Source organism: Ammospiza caudacuta, chromosome Z, assembly GCF_027887145.1.
Source record: "Ammospiza caudacuta isolate bAmmCau1 chromosome Z, bAmmCau1.pri, whole genome shotgun sequence".
In the NCBI taxonomy this organism is placed as follows: Eukaryota; Metazoa; Chordata; class Aves; order Passeriformes; family Passerellidae; genus Ammospiza; species Ammospiza caudacuta.
This window is the reverse complement of record NC_080632.1, coordinates 24,324,924-24,344,612: the sequence shown is the minus strand read 5'-3', so window position 1 is coordinate 24,344,612 and position 19,689 is coordinate 24,324,924. Positions and strand designations below refer to the sequence as shown.

General features: G+C 40.4%; 1 protein-coding gene across 1 annotated transcript in view; it reads left to right on the top strand.

Moving 5' to 3' along the window:
• The window catches only part of NRG1 (neuregulin 1), a 178,937-nt gene that overhangs the window by 17,418 nt on the left and 141,830 nt on the right, over positions 1-19,689 (top strand). Inside the window, exon 2 of the mRNA XM_058823506.1 lies at positions 13,609-13,786. Within this exon, the coding sequence (XP_058679489.1) occupies positions 13,609-13,786 (178 nt within the window). The remainder of the gene's footprint in view (positions 1-13,608; positions 13,787-19,689) is intronic.

Sequence of the window (19,689 nt, the reverse complement as noted above, 5' to 3'; positions counted from 1 at the left end):
CTTTCCAGAAACACTGATTAAAATGGAAAAATATGGTAGACTTTCAGTGTAATTGTACTGCTGGGGTTTTTTATCATGTTTTTCAGCCATTGGGTTTTATGACATCTTTCAGTAGCCAGATACAGATTATGAATCAGTTAATACTCTGAAAACAGAATGCTTATCATCTACAAAGAATTTTGCTCTATTGATTGTTTCCATTTCCCCTAACAGTAATGGTGTCCAGCTTGGTTACTTCCTACATAGAATTCCCTTTGCAGCCAGAAGGGGGACTCAGGATATTAAATTTCAGCAGACGCGGTGAACTTGTCCTTTATGTTCTTTTTTTCTGAACATTGTTTTCTGATACTGTTCTGATTCTTCCTGGGCTTCTTCCATCAATCTTTATGGCTGTCATTGTCATAGCTTTCATTATTGTGTACTTAGCAGTGTGGGACAAACCTTGCAGAAGGAAATACTGAAATGGACATTTGGACATGTCTGTAATCAGGTTCCAGTCCATCAGGAGGTGGTTTGGTGTATCACTTCTTCATCTGTTTATCATAGGAGTTTCCAGCCCATGTGTTGCTGCATCTCCCCAGGGGTACATCTTCCCTTCAGTGTGCCAGCAGGATCCTGGACTGTAATTAATAAGGGTGTTTTATTGGCTGTTGTGATATCCAAGCATAAGAGTGTGTGGGACCCAAGAGAGTCCTGGTCTGCTCTATGGATTTCAGACCATAGTCTAGCTCATGACGAAAGAGAATAAATGAGCATCTTTAAGCAGAGCTGTGCATGTTGCTTCATGTGCAGTGGAACAAGCTGTGAGAGAATAGCCCGAAGTTTAAAAAAATTACAAAACAAACCAAAAAGCCAACCAAAAATAACAACAACAACAAAACAATCTGTAGAAAAGACAAAGTTTGTACATACATTATTTTAGGTAAACAGCAGACTCAGTTTTGCACAATAGCAAAGAGTGAACCCTACCTGCCACCAGGTTTCTTGTTATCTGAGACAGCCCTGTTATCTGTTGTCATGTCACCTTACTGGACTGAGTCTTACAGGAAACTTAATACACCTGGTAGTTCTCCTGCTGGGATTGCATAAGTTTCCCTCATAAACCCCTGTGTTTTGAAACCCCTTTGGGATCGAAGTTTTATCTCTGATTTTTTTATGTAATATTAGTTTCATTCTCATGTCTTCTAGAAAATGTGGACAAAAGAGATGACTGACAACCCCCTAGAGTTCAGCACAGTTAGGGAGAAAGTTAGGCATTCTAACTGTTGTGTGCTATTTCCAGTGAAAATCTAGATTGTAATTTGACATGATACCATCTTTTTAGGATAAAGTGGTTTTGTTTGGTTAATGAAAGACTGGTCTGTGGGGGATTTTTTGTTTTGTTGTTGTGGGTTTGTTAGTTCGTTGCTCGGGGAGTTGCATTTTTCTGCTTTTTTTTCCTCTGTTCTCTTTTTTCTCCTTTCTCTTTTTCCTGTCCTTTTTCCTTTTTCTCTTTATCATTTTTTCTTTTTCCTTTGTATCTTTTCCATTTTTCCTTTTTCTCTTTTTCCTTTTTATTTTTTTCTCTTTTTTTCTTTTGGCATTTTTAAAGATTAGTTAAAGAAAGAAAAGACTGGCACTGTGTAAAAATTGGTTTGAACACTATGCAGATAGTCCCTAAGAGAGATTTGAACCTGTTTCCATTCTTGATCTCATCTAGCCTAGGGAAGCATCCTTCCTGTGCCTGATAAGGAACAGCCCTTCCTCTTAACAGATTTTGAAGTTATTTACTTCAGAGAGCTTCAGAGAGGCACAGGGGCCACATTTGATGAGGCTGGAGAATTTATTTTATTTCTGATTCTCCAAGAAAGATGTAAGCAATCTGCCAGGCTGCTGCAGCATGACACCAACACCACAGGGTGAGAGCCTTTGGCTTTTCCTAACTTGGACTTTTTCCTGAGCAGTTGTCTCAGGGTACTCTTGTGTGAGATTTTCTATTCTGTTAATATAGTAGGGATTATGTAGATGGCTGCCTTCCTTGGAGCTCACCTGTGCAAACGTGTACAGAGCTGGCTTGAGGTCTGGCGTGAGTCTGTGAAAGCAGCTTTGCTGCAGATTGGTTTGCAGTGGTTCTGTTAGTGCTCTTCAGTATTTCCTCAGCAGTAAAAAAAGCACATTTTATGCTGCGTGCTTTGTGTATGCAGTCCACATGGTTTATGACTGAAGTTGGTGCCTTGGATTGGAAGTAAAAGAAACGGAAAAGTTTCCTGTTGCACAAATTACAACAAACTGAAACTTCTGGTAGATATTATATGGAACAGATAAATCGCAGAAGATGATACACAAAAATCTCCAACTCAGTAGTAGGAAAATTATCATATTGTACTCAAGGCTATTTTCTCTGAGAATTAAATAAAATGGAAGCTAAGAAAGGTTTGGGACATTGCTCTGATTAGTCCTTTTGTGCAGAAGTTTATGATCACATTAATGTCTTTCTGCCCTGGATGTTGAATGCATGCAGGAGTGTTGGCACACAAAAGTTGTTGTCATTAAAGTTAGATTTCTTAATGCTATTGAGGCAGACAGAGCATTGCCTCTAGAAAGACCTGTTAGGACTAATTTAATCCAGAAGCTAAGCTTCTGATTCAACTTAATTTATTAAGGAATTGATTTTAATGTGAGTTTAATCATAGATCAGCTTTAAATCGGTTTAAATGTGTTCACAGTGAGACTTTGCATCAGCCTAAATATAATTGATTAATGTTTTAATTAGGTCGCTGCAAATTTGGATATAGATAAGGTCTCTATATTTTCCTTCAGTGAAACTGTAGTACATTCCTCCATCTTCTGGGGTGAAAGTCTAGCTGTAACGAATCAATGACAAAGCATTTTATTTTCACAGGGCCTGAATTTTACCTTAGTTCTGTGCTGGGCCTTCAGTTCTTATAATATAGTAAGTAAAGCCCTGGATACCGGAAAATTGATATAATCAATTTTCTGGGTGTGATTTTATCCAAAACAGTAACACACAGAAACCACTATTAAGTTTAAAAAATGTAGTGGGGGAAGTGAGTTTTACTTGGTTTACCATGTCTTTATTCTTTTTGCTAGCAGGCTGTTCAGAATTTATGTGGAATTTATTCTCCAACTCCTTTTTAAATAAAATTTACCATATAAATGCTGTTCTGCTGATGGAGCCTCTAGACTGGGGAATAGGCTTGGCAAATGATACATGTTGCTTACTGCCCTTCATATATTTGAGCTGGTCCACAAGGTTCACTGGTAGCTTCTACATAAGGAATATCATTGTTCTACAATAAAATCTGTAATTCCTCCTTGACAGTATCTACTGGTGGCCACGATCACAGGGGTTGGAGTGTTACTTAATTACCAACTGTTTCTTGCATGCTTTAGTCTTTTTCAAGGACTCCTAGATTTTGAGGCCGTTGAGAGATCTTGAGGAAAGGCTGAACTGGCAGCATGGACTGCGTTGTTGTGGACAGAAGCCCCAGGCTGGACTTGATGGCCTGGAGATCTGTGTCACAGTTTTTCTATATTTGTGTGAAGGTTCCACTCCTATTTGGATCACTTCCTACCATTCACACACATTTCTCAATATGCAATTCCAGCACCTCCTGGTGCTGGAATATACTTTAAAAAGCCATATAATTTTCCCAATATAATTTTTTAACTTTTACCTAGAGTCCAAAACCATTTCAGAGTGCATAATTTGTCTTGTCCCTCCTCAAGTGATGGCTGTACCACGGCATGTATTTGCACTTTACTTATCATGTGGTTATGGATTTTTTGGAGGTTGGCCTTTAAAAGGATGTCTAATCTTGTAGAATAATTTAGCTAATGGGGAGATTTCCAATTATGTATTTTTGCAAGCTGTTCCAAATTGCAAGTATTTCGCAGCATTTGTAAGAATTCTGTTCAAGTTCTCATTTGTCTGAAGATAGCATGTACATTTTCAAACAGTTGTGGCATAAATGCTTCCTTTTCACTGCAGTTTCCATTTCTGATTTGCCACAACTGCAGAGTATAAATTGGAGTTCAAGTATGTTGGAAGTAAGTTATATTGAGGGGTACATGATGAAATCTCTCTGCCTACTGTGCAAGTCCATAATGTTAAATTCCATGTTTAAATTTTTGCTGAGCTGGGTTTGAGTTCATGATTTTTTTTCCAATGCCCAGGTGTATCCAGTTCCCTGACTCCTGAAATGTGGCAAATGGCTTTCTGTCTCATTGGCTAAAGGGTTTGCACTCCTCCTGATAACAAAACAAACAAACAAACAAACAAAAAACCCACAAAAAACTCAAAACAAAATTTAAAAAAAAAAACAGGAAAAAAATTTCCAACAGGTTCTTCCAAGCAATGGCCACTTTGTCAGCTTCAGTGACCTGGACTAGTTGTGCTGTGTCCCTGGGGAAAAACACATCCTTTTGCTTTGGGTGTGTCGCTTCTGGAATTGTCAGACCTCATGATTTTTCCTTTAGTGTGCAGGTACAAAAGCAGTCATATTTCAAATTGAGTAGAGGGCAGGGAACATTGAATTTTCAGTTGTTATATAGCTGGGGTGGGGCTGGCAAGTCATCTGCTCTATCTGTGATCAACACCAGAAGAAAATTATTAGAAAATCTTTGAGATTGCAGTGGAAGAACTACTGTTGCTTTCCAGCCTGTGCAGTCTTCTAGTATACAGATGTTTTTGTAGGCCTATATCTTTCTACAGCCTGTGCTGAACACCCACACAAGTCCTAGAAAGGGAGTATTGCTAGGAGAGCTGACCACAAAGAATTTAAAGGAGAGGAGGGGAAGGAAAGTGACGAATGAGGAACCATACCCACCCACAGTGTTAAATTTGACTTGTGCTTAAGCAAATCAATGTCTTGAAAGTTTCAAAATTCTTCACACTGCTGTAAATATTTTATGCAGCCAGTAATGCAACAACTTCTTCATTTTGATGCTCCAATTAATCTTGGTTTTCCCAAATTAATTTCTGTGATTTTATTTTCTTTCTGTTCGTGTCAAGCAAGCCAGCAGACAGGTTTCAGCTTAGGTTTTCCACCTTCCCACCCCAAAACTTCAATATAGATGAGTGGTTCTTTGTGTAGAGGAACAAGGGCGGACAAATGAACATCCTAAACTTCCAGTTGTGTCTTGGGATATCCAGACGTTTTCTCATTAATTTGTGAAAAGTGTTGGCCTCTGTGTGAACTTAGTGAGAGGGAGATTGTTTTGGTCTTTGGGGAGTCAATTGTTTTGGGGAATTCCATTTTGTTTCTTCCTGTATGCTAATTATTCATTCCAGTGGTTATATCCCTAAACTCAGATTACTCATGTGTCCTTATTAGGGGTGGCAGTGACTAGCTCTGTGAACCCATACAGGAGAAGTTGGTTAGTGGTGACCATTAAGGTAACCTTCATTCCACATTCTGGGTATTGCCTTCTGACCACCATTTCCATGTATTTCGCCTGTCTTGGCACTCCCTACTCCCTGTATTTTCTCATTTTTTACTACGATATCCTTGTGGACAGCAGGTCCTTCTGGCTTTCTTGTTCAACATGGAAAACTATTTTAATACTGGGAAAGCTTATGTGCATACAGTGGCCATAATATTGTCTGATGTTATTGAAATTCTGCTTGATGCTGGGTGTTTCTCCTATACATATATGATTGAGCTCTCACTGTTGGAGTAGGGACAATGTGCCTTACTCAATGAGAAAGACCTCTGACCAGGGATTTAAAAGTGTGCTGGCCGTGTTGCTGGATGTGTATTGTTACTACTTCTCTTAAGTCTTCCACAGCCTCAGGAGGAGGAGGAGGATTTTTAGACATGTGAAAGCCTGCCATGGGTAGATTTACACTGGGCATTTATTGGCTGAGTCATGGTACACTTTGGGAAGTGGAACTATTGCAGAATCAGAAAATGCTGCAAAGCCAAGAGAACAGTGTAAGCCAGAAGCAAAAATGGGTGACTAGGATCAGAAGAAAGCAATGACTCATGTGATGGAGCGAAGGGAGGCAAGCACATCCGATGATCAGCAAGTCTCAAATTTATTGATCCAGCTTACATGCTTTTATAGTAGTGTTAATTAAGCTCATACATATTGCAAAAGCTAAGCTCATCATTAGCTACAGATTAAATGTCAACTCCTTTTTTGTAGCTACATTCTCAAGATGCTTTGTAGTTTTCTGTCGAGACTAGTACCTGTTTATACATCTTGCTGTTGTCTTACTACCTGCTCAAGAGCACAGTGTTGTTGTTTTCTAGTTACTCGCTCAAGAGCATGGTGTTGTTGTTTTCTTGTAAAGAAAAGGCTGAGAACTTACTGCTTACAGCTGCATTTTTACTGCTTAACCAGCTGTATATGATCATAGCCTTTTCCCTCAAGCCACGTCTGCACAAAACTCTCCACACTCATGTCCTTTGCATGTGAGAATCCCAGCTTTGCTGGAACAGTGTGAAGAGAAAGAGCATGGTGGACAAATGCTGAAAGGGTGGAGAAGCAGCTGGCAGCCTGAGATAAAAACACGAGTTACAAAGTATAGTGCATAGGATTTGCAAAGCTTACAGGATTTGACACACAGAAATCTCTGTGTTTTCTGGTGATGTCAAAACAGGAGTAGACCAGAGAATATGAAATGTGAGAGGGAGAGGAAGAGATGGCCACAGCAGTTTTGAGACCCTGAAGCCTGAGAGGCTGAAGCTCTAAGGAAGCTATTTTAAAAAATTAAATTCTACCAAAAAGAGAAAAAAAAAAGGGAAAAAAAAAAAGGATTTGCCAAAGAACTGGATTTTCATCATTAATGCAGAGAAATAGCTTCTGAATTTATACCATTTGTTTGGTTTTTCTTCCCAACATTATCTTAGGGCATACCATTGTAGCTACAAGTACCATAGCGGAGTCCCAAAGTTTAAATTTTCCATGCTCCTCAGTCCAGTGGTCTGCTGAACCTTACAGCTCTGGCCATAAAGTGAAGGCTGAGACCCAGACAAGTTAACAGTGTAGTTGCAGCCTTTGCTTTTATGTGGTTCTATCAGCTGCACTGCCCTCTGTTTAATGAGTCACTGAATGACTTTTTTTCAAGGAAAAGTAGAAATTAGTGCTTAACATTCTTACACTGGAGAGCAAACAAGAGAAGAGATATATGTATGGTATGGCAAACTGCCACATCATTCCTTCTTTCATCTCACTTCAAGGCACACAACCGGAGTCAAACTATTTTAAATCTGCAGTCCTGAAATTCAGCTCCTAAATTGAAAGTGGCTTCATTTGAAAAAAATAAAAAAATACCAAGTACCTGCAAATCCCCTTGAAGTCCAAGGGACTTACCCTGCCCAGAGTTTCTGTGTTTGGCTTACTTTAATTTTAGTGTTCAAGTAAAGATTCTGGAGTCCCCGTTTATGCACTTAGGTATGTAAAATATGGACCTGCAGATTCTTCCATGAACTTTACAAGCTGTTTTCACTGAATCACTTTTTGGATATCAACTATATTTGTTTTACACCGTCCCACATTTTCAGTCTGTGTGATCAGGTGTTTGTATTGACAGTGTCTAACAGGATAATCAAAGCTTACCAGGGATGCAGCCAGTTGGAGTAGCTGAAGCACTGAGAATAGAGGAGAGAGTATTTAATGTGATCAGGCAGCGTGTTCCTGCAGACAGGATCATCAGTAAATAAATTAGGTGTTGACCTTTAAATCATAATCTTTAGGTTAGACACTTGCTCACACCCAGCTTCCCTTGCAAAACCTACATTTTGCTTTGAACACAATTCTCTGTCTCTGAGGATGCCTAAGTTCAGAACCTGATATCTTGAGTGTCTGCAGGAGAATGGACAGCCTGTCATTATCATGTTACACTGAATAAATGGATGCTCTCAGGCTTTCCTCCTGGACACAATACTTCTAGACATGCTGCTTTGTCACTACCATCCTTTTTCACTCTACTGGAGATGCTTTTTGCTTGTTGAGTGGAAGGAGGGGGTGGGGGCAGGAGAGAGACCTACTCTTTGTGCATAGTAATTCTTCCATGTGCCCATTTTCAGTGTCCTGTTGAAAATCTTGCCCTCCCGAGGCCATGTTATGAATTGGCCCGTGGTACTCTCATTGGCAGGGTTTACTGGGCTTGTGACAGAGAGAATGCAGAGGAGATTTACGCAAGCTCCCAGCGCAGCTTCATGGCTAGGGATAAATATCCATGAACACTGGCATGACACAGCATGCACTTGAAAGCATCTCATGCCAAATAACAAATATGTTTGGTAGAGATCTGTGGGTTTGTTGGTGCAGCATTACTTTGACAGGACCAAGTGAGACTTCAGTACCATCATACCTAAACCTGGTTGTCAGATTAGCAGCTGTCTTTGTGACTGGCTTTTGGGAGTAGTTACTTTGATTTATAGAGGCATTTGCTGCTTCCATGCTGTTCCAGCGCTTAAAGAGCACAGCTATAGCACTATTTCTCTCTATTTCTCTTATTTCTTGGCTCCTGACCATGTTGCTAGGCATTCCTTTGGTACTCACCTTTATTTTGGCTTTTGCAATACCTGAAATTTCTGTAAAGATTTCATTTTAGCATCACTAGAAAGAATTATATTCTGTGGATGTTGATTTTATGTGTAGTTCAAGATAAATGTCAGGTTTGCATTTTTCTTTTTTGCTCTTGTCTGTGCAGACACAAGTATACAAATATCAAGACCCAGACCTGAAATGCATCTGACAGTATTTTCAAAATAATTCAGAATTTCCCATTAAGTAGCCAAATCATTTGTTTGGATTTTCACTGAACACGAGTCCTTCAGCTGGTGTTCAGTTACTCTGGTATTTTGGAGAGCTGGGTGTTCTCTCATTTCGTACAGAGTTTTGTCTTGTAGGTAATCTGCACAGAGACTTCCTGCAGAGATGTTTGCAGGAAAAAGTCCAATTTTGAAAAGTGTTAAGAATTCAAATGTTGCCTGAGAGAATTATAGGAGAATTAAAACCAAGAGAAGCAACACAAATTTTTGTGGGTTTTAATTATTTATTTTTTTGTGGATTTTCGTTCCTGTGTGGCTTGGTGGTTTTGTTTATTTGTTTGGTTAAGGTTTGGGGGGCTTTGCAGTGAGGCTTTTTGTCTGAGCGGGAGCAGTGTGCATTTTAAAGTGCAGCTTATATGTTTAGAAAACCTGATGGTTTTCTGACCTGATGGTAAGTCTGACCTTGATTATAATCTCATATGCAAGGGGAGAAGGCTTTTGGAAATAATGTAATTTGTCCTGCATTACTTCCCTGCCTTGAGCATTATACAGGGGAAAAAAAGAAAATTAAAAAAACAGAAAAGAAAAAAAGACAGTAAGTCTGAGGCCAAAGCAATGGATGTTATTGCTTTGGCTTCTATTACCCCTCACCAAGCTGTTTGTCACAATTCTGTGCAGCAAACTCTGCACATGTGCCTACTGGCAAGCATGCCTAATACATTCCTGTGCTCAGGCTCTCTAAAGGCTTTGCGCCTTCCTAGGGAAAGAAAAGACATGGAAATAAAAACAACCACTCATGGAATTTCAGCTGAGTGTGGTTGTGTGATAATATTTTGCAGGTTTCCTGTTTAATTTGTTCAATGTGTTGAGCTTCCATGCAGATTAACTATACAATCAAGCGCTGAAAGTGAGTAGATTGATATTCTTTGCCAAACTCGCAAGTCCAGGGAGAAGAAGTTATCTGCACTCATACATTATCAGTGAGTCTTTTGCAGAGAGAATATGGAAATTTGTGTTCTTCATCTGCAATGATATTATGCAGGCCAGCAGACATGGGTTTCTGAAAAAAATTGCTAACAAAATGACAGCTATTCAAGCCATGTTAATAAGGAAAGATCTAACACCTTGCTTGCTTTTGCCTGTTAAACCCTTCCAACTGTGTGTGGCTTTGCTGACACAACTGCTCCACTGCTTTGTGTTCTCTCGCTGTTATCACCCTTGCTGCTTTCTTAGAAAGTCTGTCAAAGCAGGGGAGGTCCATGGGTCACAGAGAGACATCTTGACTGGGTAGTGTGAGAAGCCTGGGTGCCTTTCTGTGTGCCTAATTGACTCTTAAATGTGAGGCCCTACTACATTTTGGCACAAGGAATACAGATAAAGTAGATGCCCCACCAGATCTTTAATTCAAGCAGTTCCTCTTTCTGGGTACTTCCACACTTAGTTTATGCAGTTTCTCTTCAGGATTTGTCTGTTCTTGTTTGCTCCTTTGTCATTCTGTGATGGATGGCATGTGTAACACCTCTGCTGGTGCCATACCAGAGCTGCTCACAAAGGCACTGCTCAAATAGTGATCTCTAGGAAATGCTGTGAGGCTCCCTTCCATTTTCATTTTAACTGAGTCCTTGTGTCCCCAATGGCACTTCAACATGTAGGAAATGCAGTAAGTGTTTTTGTTGCCCTTCCTGCCTCATTCCTGCCTGCCATGGGCAGTCTCACACAATGGGCAGAAACCTCGCTGGCGGCGGGAGCGGTCCTGCTGCGTGACAGGCACAGCAAGGAGAAGAGGAAGGGAGCCAAGCTGGCAGGAGATGCTGAGGGGACAAAGAGGGAAGGGGTGAAGAGGCAAGGGGAGGGTGGTATCAGGAAGAGCAATGTCTAGTTATAATTATAAGCATTTTTGTCTCTTCTAAAAGCATTTTTGCCCTGCAGACAAAGTTCTGTCTTGCCAGCACCACAGAATTGGCACAGACTGTGATGGAACTCAGCTACCTCTTGCAACAGTTGAAGCTGTAGCTGATCTTGATCCAAGTGTACAATGCTGTAGTTTTATCAGCACAAGCTTTCTCATATGCCTGGCAGGTCTGATTAACTTTTGCAAAACTGTAACTGAAAGGAAACAAACATCGTGTAAATGAAAAGAATAAAAAAAAAAACTCCAAGAAACAATCTCTTTTCTGTCATGTCTGTGAACAGCTTTTACGATTTTCCCTGGAGAGCCTGCATGCTTGGACAGCGAGTTACTGTGAATTAGTGAGGGTCACTGCCATTGATTAAATCCTCTTTTATGTTTCCCGGTAACTCCTGAATTATGGCAAGAGTTGAGCATATTAATTTAACGCTTTTCTTTTTTTTCACTGACAGCTCTGATGGAGGAAAAAATCTGCAAGTCATTTTGAGCAGATAATACTGAATTAAAATAAAAATCAGGAACAAAATGGCATCTCTCTTTTATTCCCAGTTTCATATTGCTATGTTGAAGGAACAGGCAATAACTAGTTGAAGTCCTTAGCGCAAAAATTTTCTTCCTTGCAGTTGTGGTGATGCTTTTAATTTATGCAAGATACAGACTAGGACTATTACAAGTGAAAGATGGTAAAATAAGGAATAATGCCTTTGTATTTCAAACCTCTGCATCTCCTTTTCTTACATAGTGACAAAAGACTATAAATTTAACTGTTCAATGACAGAATGAAGCTATTAGCACAAGCCTCAGTAGTAAGGCTCTTACTTAATGCTAATTGTTTTTCTTGGAAATTTTAAACATTATTAACCTAAAATTTTATGTTCAGACAATATTTACATGTGTTCTTATATAAATGTATATATATATATATATAAATACACACTTATAAAAGTGTATGTATTTATTTAAACATATTGGTTTCAGGATGGTGTGTGGGCACTTGTTTTTCTGAAATCAAAAGTTGTTTTCATAGTGTTTTCAGAGCACACTGAAATTTCCAAAATTATTCAGGACAGTGGGAGAAAATGAAAACCAACATATGAGAAGATTTTCTTGTCATGAAATGCTGGGCCTTTACCTGATCCATCCCAGTGGAACCCTGACAGATGTGCCTGCCCTGTGTGTACCACATCCTTGGATGCCATTGCTAGAGAAGTCTCTCTCTCAGACATTTTGTTCATGTCTAGAGCACCTTCTGCCAGAAACTTGTTGTCCACACCAGCAGAGGTGCATGGACAAAGTTGTCACCTTCCTGTTAATCAGGAGTTTTTTAATTATGGAAGACTTGTCCGTTTTCTGTTCTCTGCTGATGTCACAGCAGGTATCACCTCATTTGGTCAGTCACTGCAGACCACATTTTCCCAAACACCACTGTTTATGCTGCTCTGGGCTCAGTTCCAGGAAATTAAAAGTTTCCCTCTGCTTTCCTGGGGTGAGAAAGGCTGCCTTACATGAGGGATAGGCCATGCTGCTGCCTTCAGCAGTCACCCACTTATTGGACATGTGCATATCAGTCCTTTATTTGGGCTTCTCATAATTATGATTATGATGGTGCTACTTGTTTTTTGTCTTACTGGAATAATAATTAGGGGCAACTGATGTCAGTAAGTCTCCGCAAATATACAAGGAGCAGATACCAAAACATAGTCAAGAGTGTCCAGTTTCTTCGGATATTTTCTTGCACAGGGCTCTGTTGGAGACCCTTTGTGTCTCTTTAAGTCTGCATGTTATGGAGAATTATTTGACCACAGTGGCCATTTGTGTCCTTGAACAATATTACAGCTGTTCAAGGCACAAAATGCCCTGCAGCTGGAGGCACTGCATGGCCATAGTGACTCCCTGGAGGCTCAGGCAGGGCACAGCTGAGCAAGGGTGGACTTAGGGGCTATCACCCACCAGCTGACCAGCTGCAGTACTCCATATTAGCCCTCCCCAGTTGTGTAGTAAAGGTGTTATGTTAAGCCTCAGGGAAAGCAAGTTCAGGTATAGGTGTTTTACCTATGCACTGGAGCACAGTAGTGGCTGATTTACAGCTAATGCATGGGGGTCAGATGAAGAGTAGCCTCTCACAGAAGGACTGCATCTTCTTGTGAAGCCTTTCCTCAAAGACCAGTAGCCACGTGGAATTTCAGAGGTCTATAACTTAGAAAGTCTGAAATGGCTGGAGGTTTACACATAGAAGAAACGTTATTGCTACGACACGGTAGAAATTGAGATGCTTCAGCTGGAACCCTACAGTGTGTTGGCTGAGCCTTTCCAATGCAGTGTCCCCTTCTGGGTCCAAAATACCCTTAATTGATATTGATTCTGTTGATGGGCTTCCAGGCCTGTTGTCTTTTGCTTCAGGGAAAGGATATGACCAAGCTGAGGTTTGAGGTAGGCGTATAATGTGGGTTGTAATGTTTGGCTGGGACAAAAGCCTTTCCCTGACATGAGGGAGGCTGTAGAGCTTATATTTATGCTTTTAACTGCCTGTCAGATCAGTTGCACCTGGAGCCTTTGGGTAGTCCCTAACTCATAGCAATTGAAATTAGTAAAGCAGCAAAGTACCCTCCCTTTGCCTTTCCGTGTTACCAGTCAGAGGTGCTTGCCACAGTGTGCTGTCTTGTGCCTAGGTGCACACAATCAAATAATGCTGTTAGTGCTCCATGCTATATTCAGAACCAGCACTTTGGTTCTCACTGTGGCTTGCGAGTTGTAAGACTGTCATAGGAGATCTCCAAAGCATTGAAGTGGGCTGTCATTAAATGTGCCCTTATGCTTTAAGGACAATACAGATCTTTATTTTTCAGGGGTTTTTGCTGAAGTATTGCCGTCTGGTTGGGGTTTCACTGTCCATGGTTTGCCTAGCTCAACTTGAGTAAGCGTTTTCCCTTTTGAGGATGGCTTAATCACCACCACATTCTTTTATTTCTTTAGCGGTGCCCCTCAAATTGAAGGAAATGAAAAACCAAGAGGCTGCTGTGGGTCAGAAGCTAGTGCTAAGGTGTGAAACCACTTCAGAGTATCCTGCGCTCAGATTCAAATGGTTGAAGAATGGGAAGGAAATAACCAAAAAAAACAGACCGGAAAATATCAAGATCCCAAAAAAACAAAAGTAAGTACAAAATAATATCTTTCAAGTGGGGCTGGGAGGGCTGGGAAGTGATGTTCACCAGAACGTAAGCATTGAGGTTGTTAAATGCAGTAACACAAAGCTGAAAGCTATGAGTTACAGAGGAAGTGTTTTCTGATAGCCAAAGGCTGTGATTTCAACTAGTAAACCTTGGAGACAGGCCATTTTTAAACTGCTAACACGAATAGAGATACTTTTTGTTTATTGTTTAAAATCAAATGCTTAAATTCATCAAAGGATCACAGATTTTGAAATATTTTAGTGATTTTTTTTTCCAGCAGTTTAATCCTTTAGAACAGCTGAATGCTGTCCTCATTAGCTCTGAATGTCTTTGCAAGCATGCAGTAGTCCTTTACCAGAGGCATTCCTGCACTTGCAGAACAGGGCACAGGTGTAGGAGATGTCGGCCAAATAGCAAAGCAGGCTAATCCTGTCTGCCTGTCTGGTGGTAAGTTCTCCCCACATGTGACTGATGACCAGCGCTGGAAGATAGATTGGTGCCTTTTTTCTGCAGGGGAAAACTACACAATGCTTTTACTGCATTGAGACAGGAGAAGGCTTTTGCTGTTTTGTCTTGCCTTGTTGTTTACATTAGAAAGTTGTAATTGTCACCAGCTATGAAAATCTGTTTGAACACAGTCTTTTGACTCTCACTTCTGCTCTCAGTAGGCCCAGCAGCTCTCTGGTGCACCATGCCATGCCTTCCCTTCATTCAAGTCACAGAAATTTTGGAATGCAAGAGGTTTTTCTTTCAAAGGTGTTCAGTGCCCCCATACATTGTGTCAGGGCTCACTTCACTAGATGAAACAAGCCATAAACAAATAGATATTTGACTATTTAGAGTTATTCCGGTTAAAATTCAGAAGTCCTACCCTCCTTGGCAGTTTCTTATACCCTAGCCTGGGGCACAAGATGAAATATGAAGAGGGACAGAGCAGTACCACCACAGCCCCCATGCCACAGTTGCACAGATGTCAAGAAGGAACCTGTGATGTCTCTTTTCAGTATTTGCAAAATGGAGCTGTTCCAGGTGGCAGATAGCCTGGCAAATTGTCTGGACTCATTTGCAGAGCCATATGTCTCCGTCAGAGTTGTATTTTCAGTCTATTCTGTAAAGAAAATGTTCAGATCAGAGCCTAGCCCTCAGCTTTCCCAGCAACCTGGTGCTGCCTGTGAGGGGCAATCAGTATTTCCTCCACTTGCATTTTGGCTGATGCTGATTGACCAAACTAGGAGCTAGGGGGCTAGGATTTTACCTTGTGGGGCTGACCATCACCAGTTCAGCATTGAATCAAGGAAGTGCCTTTTGCCAGATCCCTTCTTTGTGGTTTTTTTGCCACAAAAATCTTTGAGGAGCTGTCAGAAGGGAAACTGATAGCCATTGATTTGATATTGATGCATGTGGAAGTGTGAGACTCTTTTTCAGCTTGATGTGCCAAAAAGTGTTTAAACTTCCCCAAAAGATACATAATGAAAAAGATTAAAATTGTGCCTTTTTCTGGAAGATAGAAATACGAAGTCATCTTCACTCACCGTAAGTGGAGAGGGTGCAGGCTTTGACCTGTATTTCACATGTTTGTGCCTCCCCAGTCACAATGATACCGTGCACTGTTGGAGTTTCTCTCTTGTGTTTTAGAAATGTCAGTGTGGAATGGAGAAGCACTTCTAGTTAGAGACATGAAAGTCACTAGATGTCGAGTACAAAAAAGGAAACTACAAGGGATGTCTGCTGACATCTGAAGGATATTCTTTGCCTTCCTACTTTGACATTTTAGTTTGAGGATGCGTCACTGCTTTGCCATTTCTTCTTTTGCTGTTAATGTGTGCATCTGGGAGTGAGTAGAAGTGAACACCTTAAGAGAAAGTAGATTTTATTTTGATAAAAGGTGTTGTAAAGCTAAAAAAGAGGTGGGGGAAATGCAGTGTAAATGAACGCATAAAAGACCCGCACATTTCAGTAAGCAAAACCACGTTTAGAAGATCCCATTGCAAATTAGAGCAGTATCAGAGATCAAGGAGTTTTTTTCCCCACTTATGTTCTGGGGTTTTTTTTCATGATAGCATGCTGATAAGTGTTTGTCATGTTCATATGCTTCTGTATTGTTACACAAGCATTTTAGTGTGAATTTTTTACTATTACCAAGGTTGAGGAACATCAGCTGCGAAGGTTAGAGTAGTTGATAAGCTGTCTAGGATTAATGTTTGTTTTAAAGTTCAAATGTCTACATAAAAAGTAGGCTATGTTTCTGAAGAACTGTTAGCATGCAGAATACCACAGCCTTACTGGCACCTTCAATCCAAACATTTGAAAATAACACTTTCTAACACATTTGCAAAAAGCTCACAAAGTTTATTTCTGTGTTATTATTCATTGACCACTGATTTCTATCAATTTGCAAGAAATCACCCTTCCTTTTGTGTGATGGCAGAATAAAACATGTTTATTGTTGGAATAATTAAAGGTCTTTTATTTGGCTATGTAGCCAGAGCTAAAGATAAATAGCTTTATGTTTTTTAACAAACTTCAAAATAGCTGGCAGTATGATGAAGTATCTATCTCAGTAATTGGAAATGAAGACCTTAGCTTTACACCTGAAGTAGTCAAGGAAAAGATAATACAGCAGCTTGGTGTTTTGGGCACAATAGCCAGTGTGAATAGTACTGGATCAAAGGATTTGCTAAAGTAGAGCACATGCTGACTTTTTTTAGTGTTTTGAGAGTTTAGAAGACCCTGTGGCAATGCAGGCTTCCTCAAAGCCTAAAGCCTCCAAAGACTCCTTTGCATGTCAAATGACTTCACTTCTCTCAGCTCCCTCGGATAGTTTCAGGGTGGTTGATTCAGAGGATGCAGAGCCCCAAGATGTGATGGCCCCGCCTGGACTACTGCATCCAGCTCTGGGACCCCCAATGCAAGACAGACATGGATCTGTTGGAGTGAGCCCAGAGAAGAGCAGTTGATCACAGGGCTGGAGCACCTCTCCTGTGATGACAGGCTGAGAGACTGGGAACTGTTCACCCTGGAGAAGAAGAGGCTTTGGGAAGATCTTTACAGCACCTTTCACTGCCTAAAGGGGGCTGCAAGGAGGCTGGAGAAGGAATTTTTATATGGTGGCGTGGAGTAACATGACAAGGGGGAGTCTCTGTGAACTGAAGGAGGGTAGTTTTAGGTTAGATATTAGGAAGACATTTTTTACTGTGACTGTGGGAAGGCGCTGACGCATTGCACAGAAAGGTGGTGGATTCCAAATCCTTGGAAGCTTTCTGAGTAACCTGATCCAGTGAAAGGTGTCCCTGTCCATGGAAAGTGGGTTGGGGCTATATGACCTTTAAAGACCCTTCTAACCCAAGCTACTCTGACTTTATACTTCTATGACAGTATGGCAAGTGAATCACACTAAATGGCTATATTTGTTCTCATTACACTGGAGAGTCGAGAGAAATTGAATGACTTTAAATTTTAATGTAATGCATTTAAAGCACTCACTTTTACCTCAGATTTGTCAGAGTAAGAGCATGCAGTCAGTGAGTTTCTACTGATGATTGCTGATGATTGATGAGGCCATGATTGGTTCATTTGTGTGTCCAGGCTCTAAGCCATTTCTTCGTGACAGTAGACATTCAAAGAAAAGCAGGTCTCAGACAAAGCATTTCACCTACTAGCTAATTCTCCCATGGCTGTCTTCTCACTGTGATAGCATTTCATTTTCCTTCTCTGATTTCAAATGCAGATGAGACTTGTATATTATTGGTTTGGGCAGTGTGCTGTATGAGTCAGGCGCTCTTCATTACATGTAGAGAGACTCCCTTATCAGGTTTGGGCTCTTTTGTGGCAGAGACAAGGTGTTTGCCACTTCTAATAATGGCTTTGGGTGCAGCAGTGCACAAGGAAACTTCGTGTGTAAGTGCCCCGTACCTTGAGGTTTTGGTACCAAGCTTAGCCTGGATATTTCCCTGCAGACAGGCAATTCTGAATGACAGATGGAGACTGGAAGCAAAATGAATTCAAGCAACCAGATAACGTCAGACGTGTTTCTTTCGCCTTCATGTATGAATACAGCCTCAGCAGTGTCACAGTGGCAATGAGCTCAAGATTCAGCAGAAGCAAATCTTACAGGGAGTGGCATTTTTTTGAAGTAGCATAGTACAGTTTGAGAAAAGGACAAGCCTTTGAAAATAAAATTCCTTATCAGGGGCTTTAAGTCAGTACTGTTGGAGTACTGCATTGCTAGGAAACCGCTTCATTTACAGCCATTAATGAGTCATCTTCTGCTCTGACTGTTGAAATCTGTCCCAATACCTCTTAATGATATTTTTAAGGCTATAAATATTCATATTATTTCTCCTGCTCTCAGAGACAAAACTCCATACAGCGTTTTTTCCTAAAACCAAGAGTAAATTTGGCTTTTTGGAAATGGATTTTTAAGAAATGTTGATGCTTCACCTATTTTAATATGAAAATAAAATCATAAAAGGAAGACACAATTCCTTGTATTCTCCCTTATGTATCAAGGAAAACAAAAACAATAAAAATTAATGTGCAGGGAAAAGAGTTTCTTCATAAAGCCAAGCAGGCCCTGGAAGTGTTTTGCATCAATATCAACGTATAGAGAGGACTGCAGCAAGTATACAATGGGTGCCCACATTAAAGTGAAGTAGCTGCAGCTGTGCTTCCTTCCTTTTCACTGGGTTACGGCAAATTCTTAAAATCACTAAGCCTGTTTACATTGCCAATTGAAGCTTCCTAAGGTTACAACTTGCTCTCCATCTAGACAAGTGTCTGCAATTATGGTTGCGAGATAACTTGTTGCAATATAGGAAATAGCACATGTCCACACAAGCTGTTAGGTGGTGTAGAACACCGCACCATGTTCTGGTCAGGCCCTCAACAGGCTGTTGTGAAGGTGAATCGCTGGCAGGAAAATTAAAAAGCAGGCCACTTTTACTCTTGTATAAGCATAGCTGTTAGTCAATGACGCCAGCAATTTATTTACAGACGTGAACAGGATGGGGCTGCTGGGAGTGTCTCAAGCTGTTTATTTTTTAGCATCAGTCTCCTTACATAGTTATGACAAGGGAATGATGCTAACAGCTCACAACCCAGGCAGCAGGCCGGAAAACTTAATGTTACAACGTACTTTATAACCTTCTAGACCAATCACACAAAGCAAAAGCATATTGACAGTAATTCTATCCAATCACCATAAGCACACGTAGCTTTGGTTAAAACAATGCTTGCTTATTTCAAATACAATACCCGTTTATAAGAGACAACGCACAGAGCTCCATTCATAAGCTTAACCTTCCTAATATCTTGCTAGACAAACTTTCTGCAACTTAGAAAGCTAGACAAGCACTAATACATAGCTTTATTGTTCTATTTGCCCATGTCTTTTCTACAGCTTAAATAATTTTTCTGCTGACTTATCTCATAACTGTTGCTTTTAGCTCCACTGACAATTCTGCTGCATCTGAGGCCTGCCTTCTGCAGTTTTCCTAAAACCCTCTGAATTTTATGGATTCCCACAATTCCCCCTCTCTGTTCACCCAAAAAGAAACCTTCATAATCGTGTCGTTTATTACTTGTGTTTCATAGCCTTACTATAATATTTTTGCTTATTATCTGCTTAAAGCCTGTTCTTGTTGACACTAAGCATTGCTATATTACAGCACAGCAGTTTAATGCTGTGAAGGTCCAGTCAGTGGAAAGGGCATAAATCATGCCTGACAATAGTTACAAGTCATTGTTCAAAAAACTCTTGTTGATTCCAGGGTCTTAACTCAAAACCTTCCTCCATTTCTGTACCTTCATCCACCATCTCTGTGAGATTTGAGCATTTTCTGTGAATCCACTTCCTACTTCTCTCTCTTGTATGATAAATCTTCTT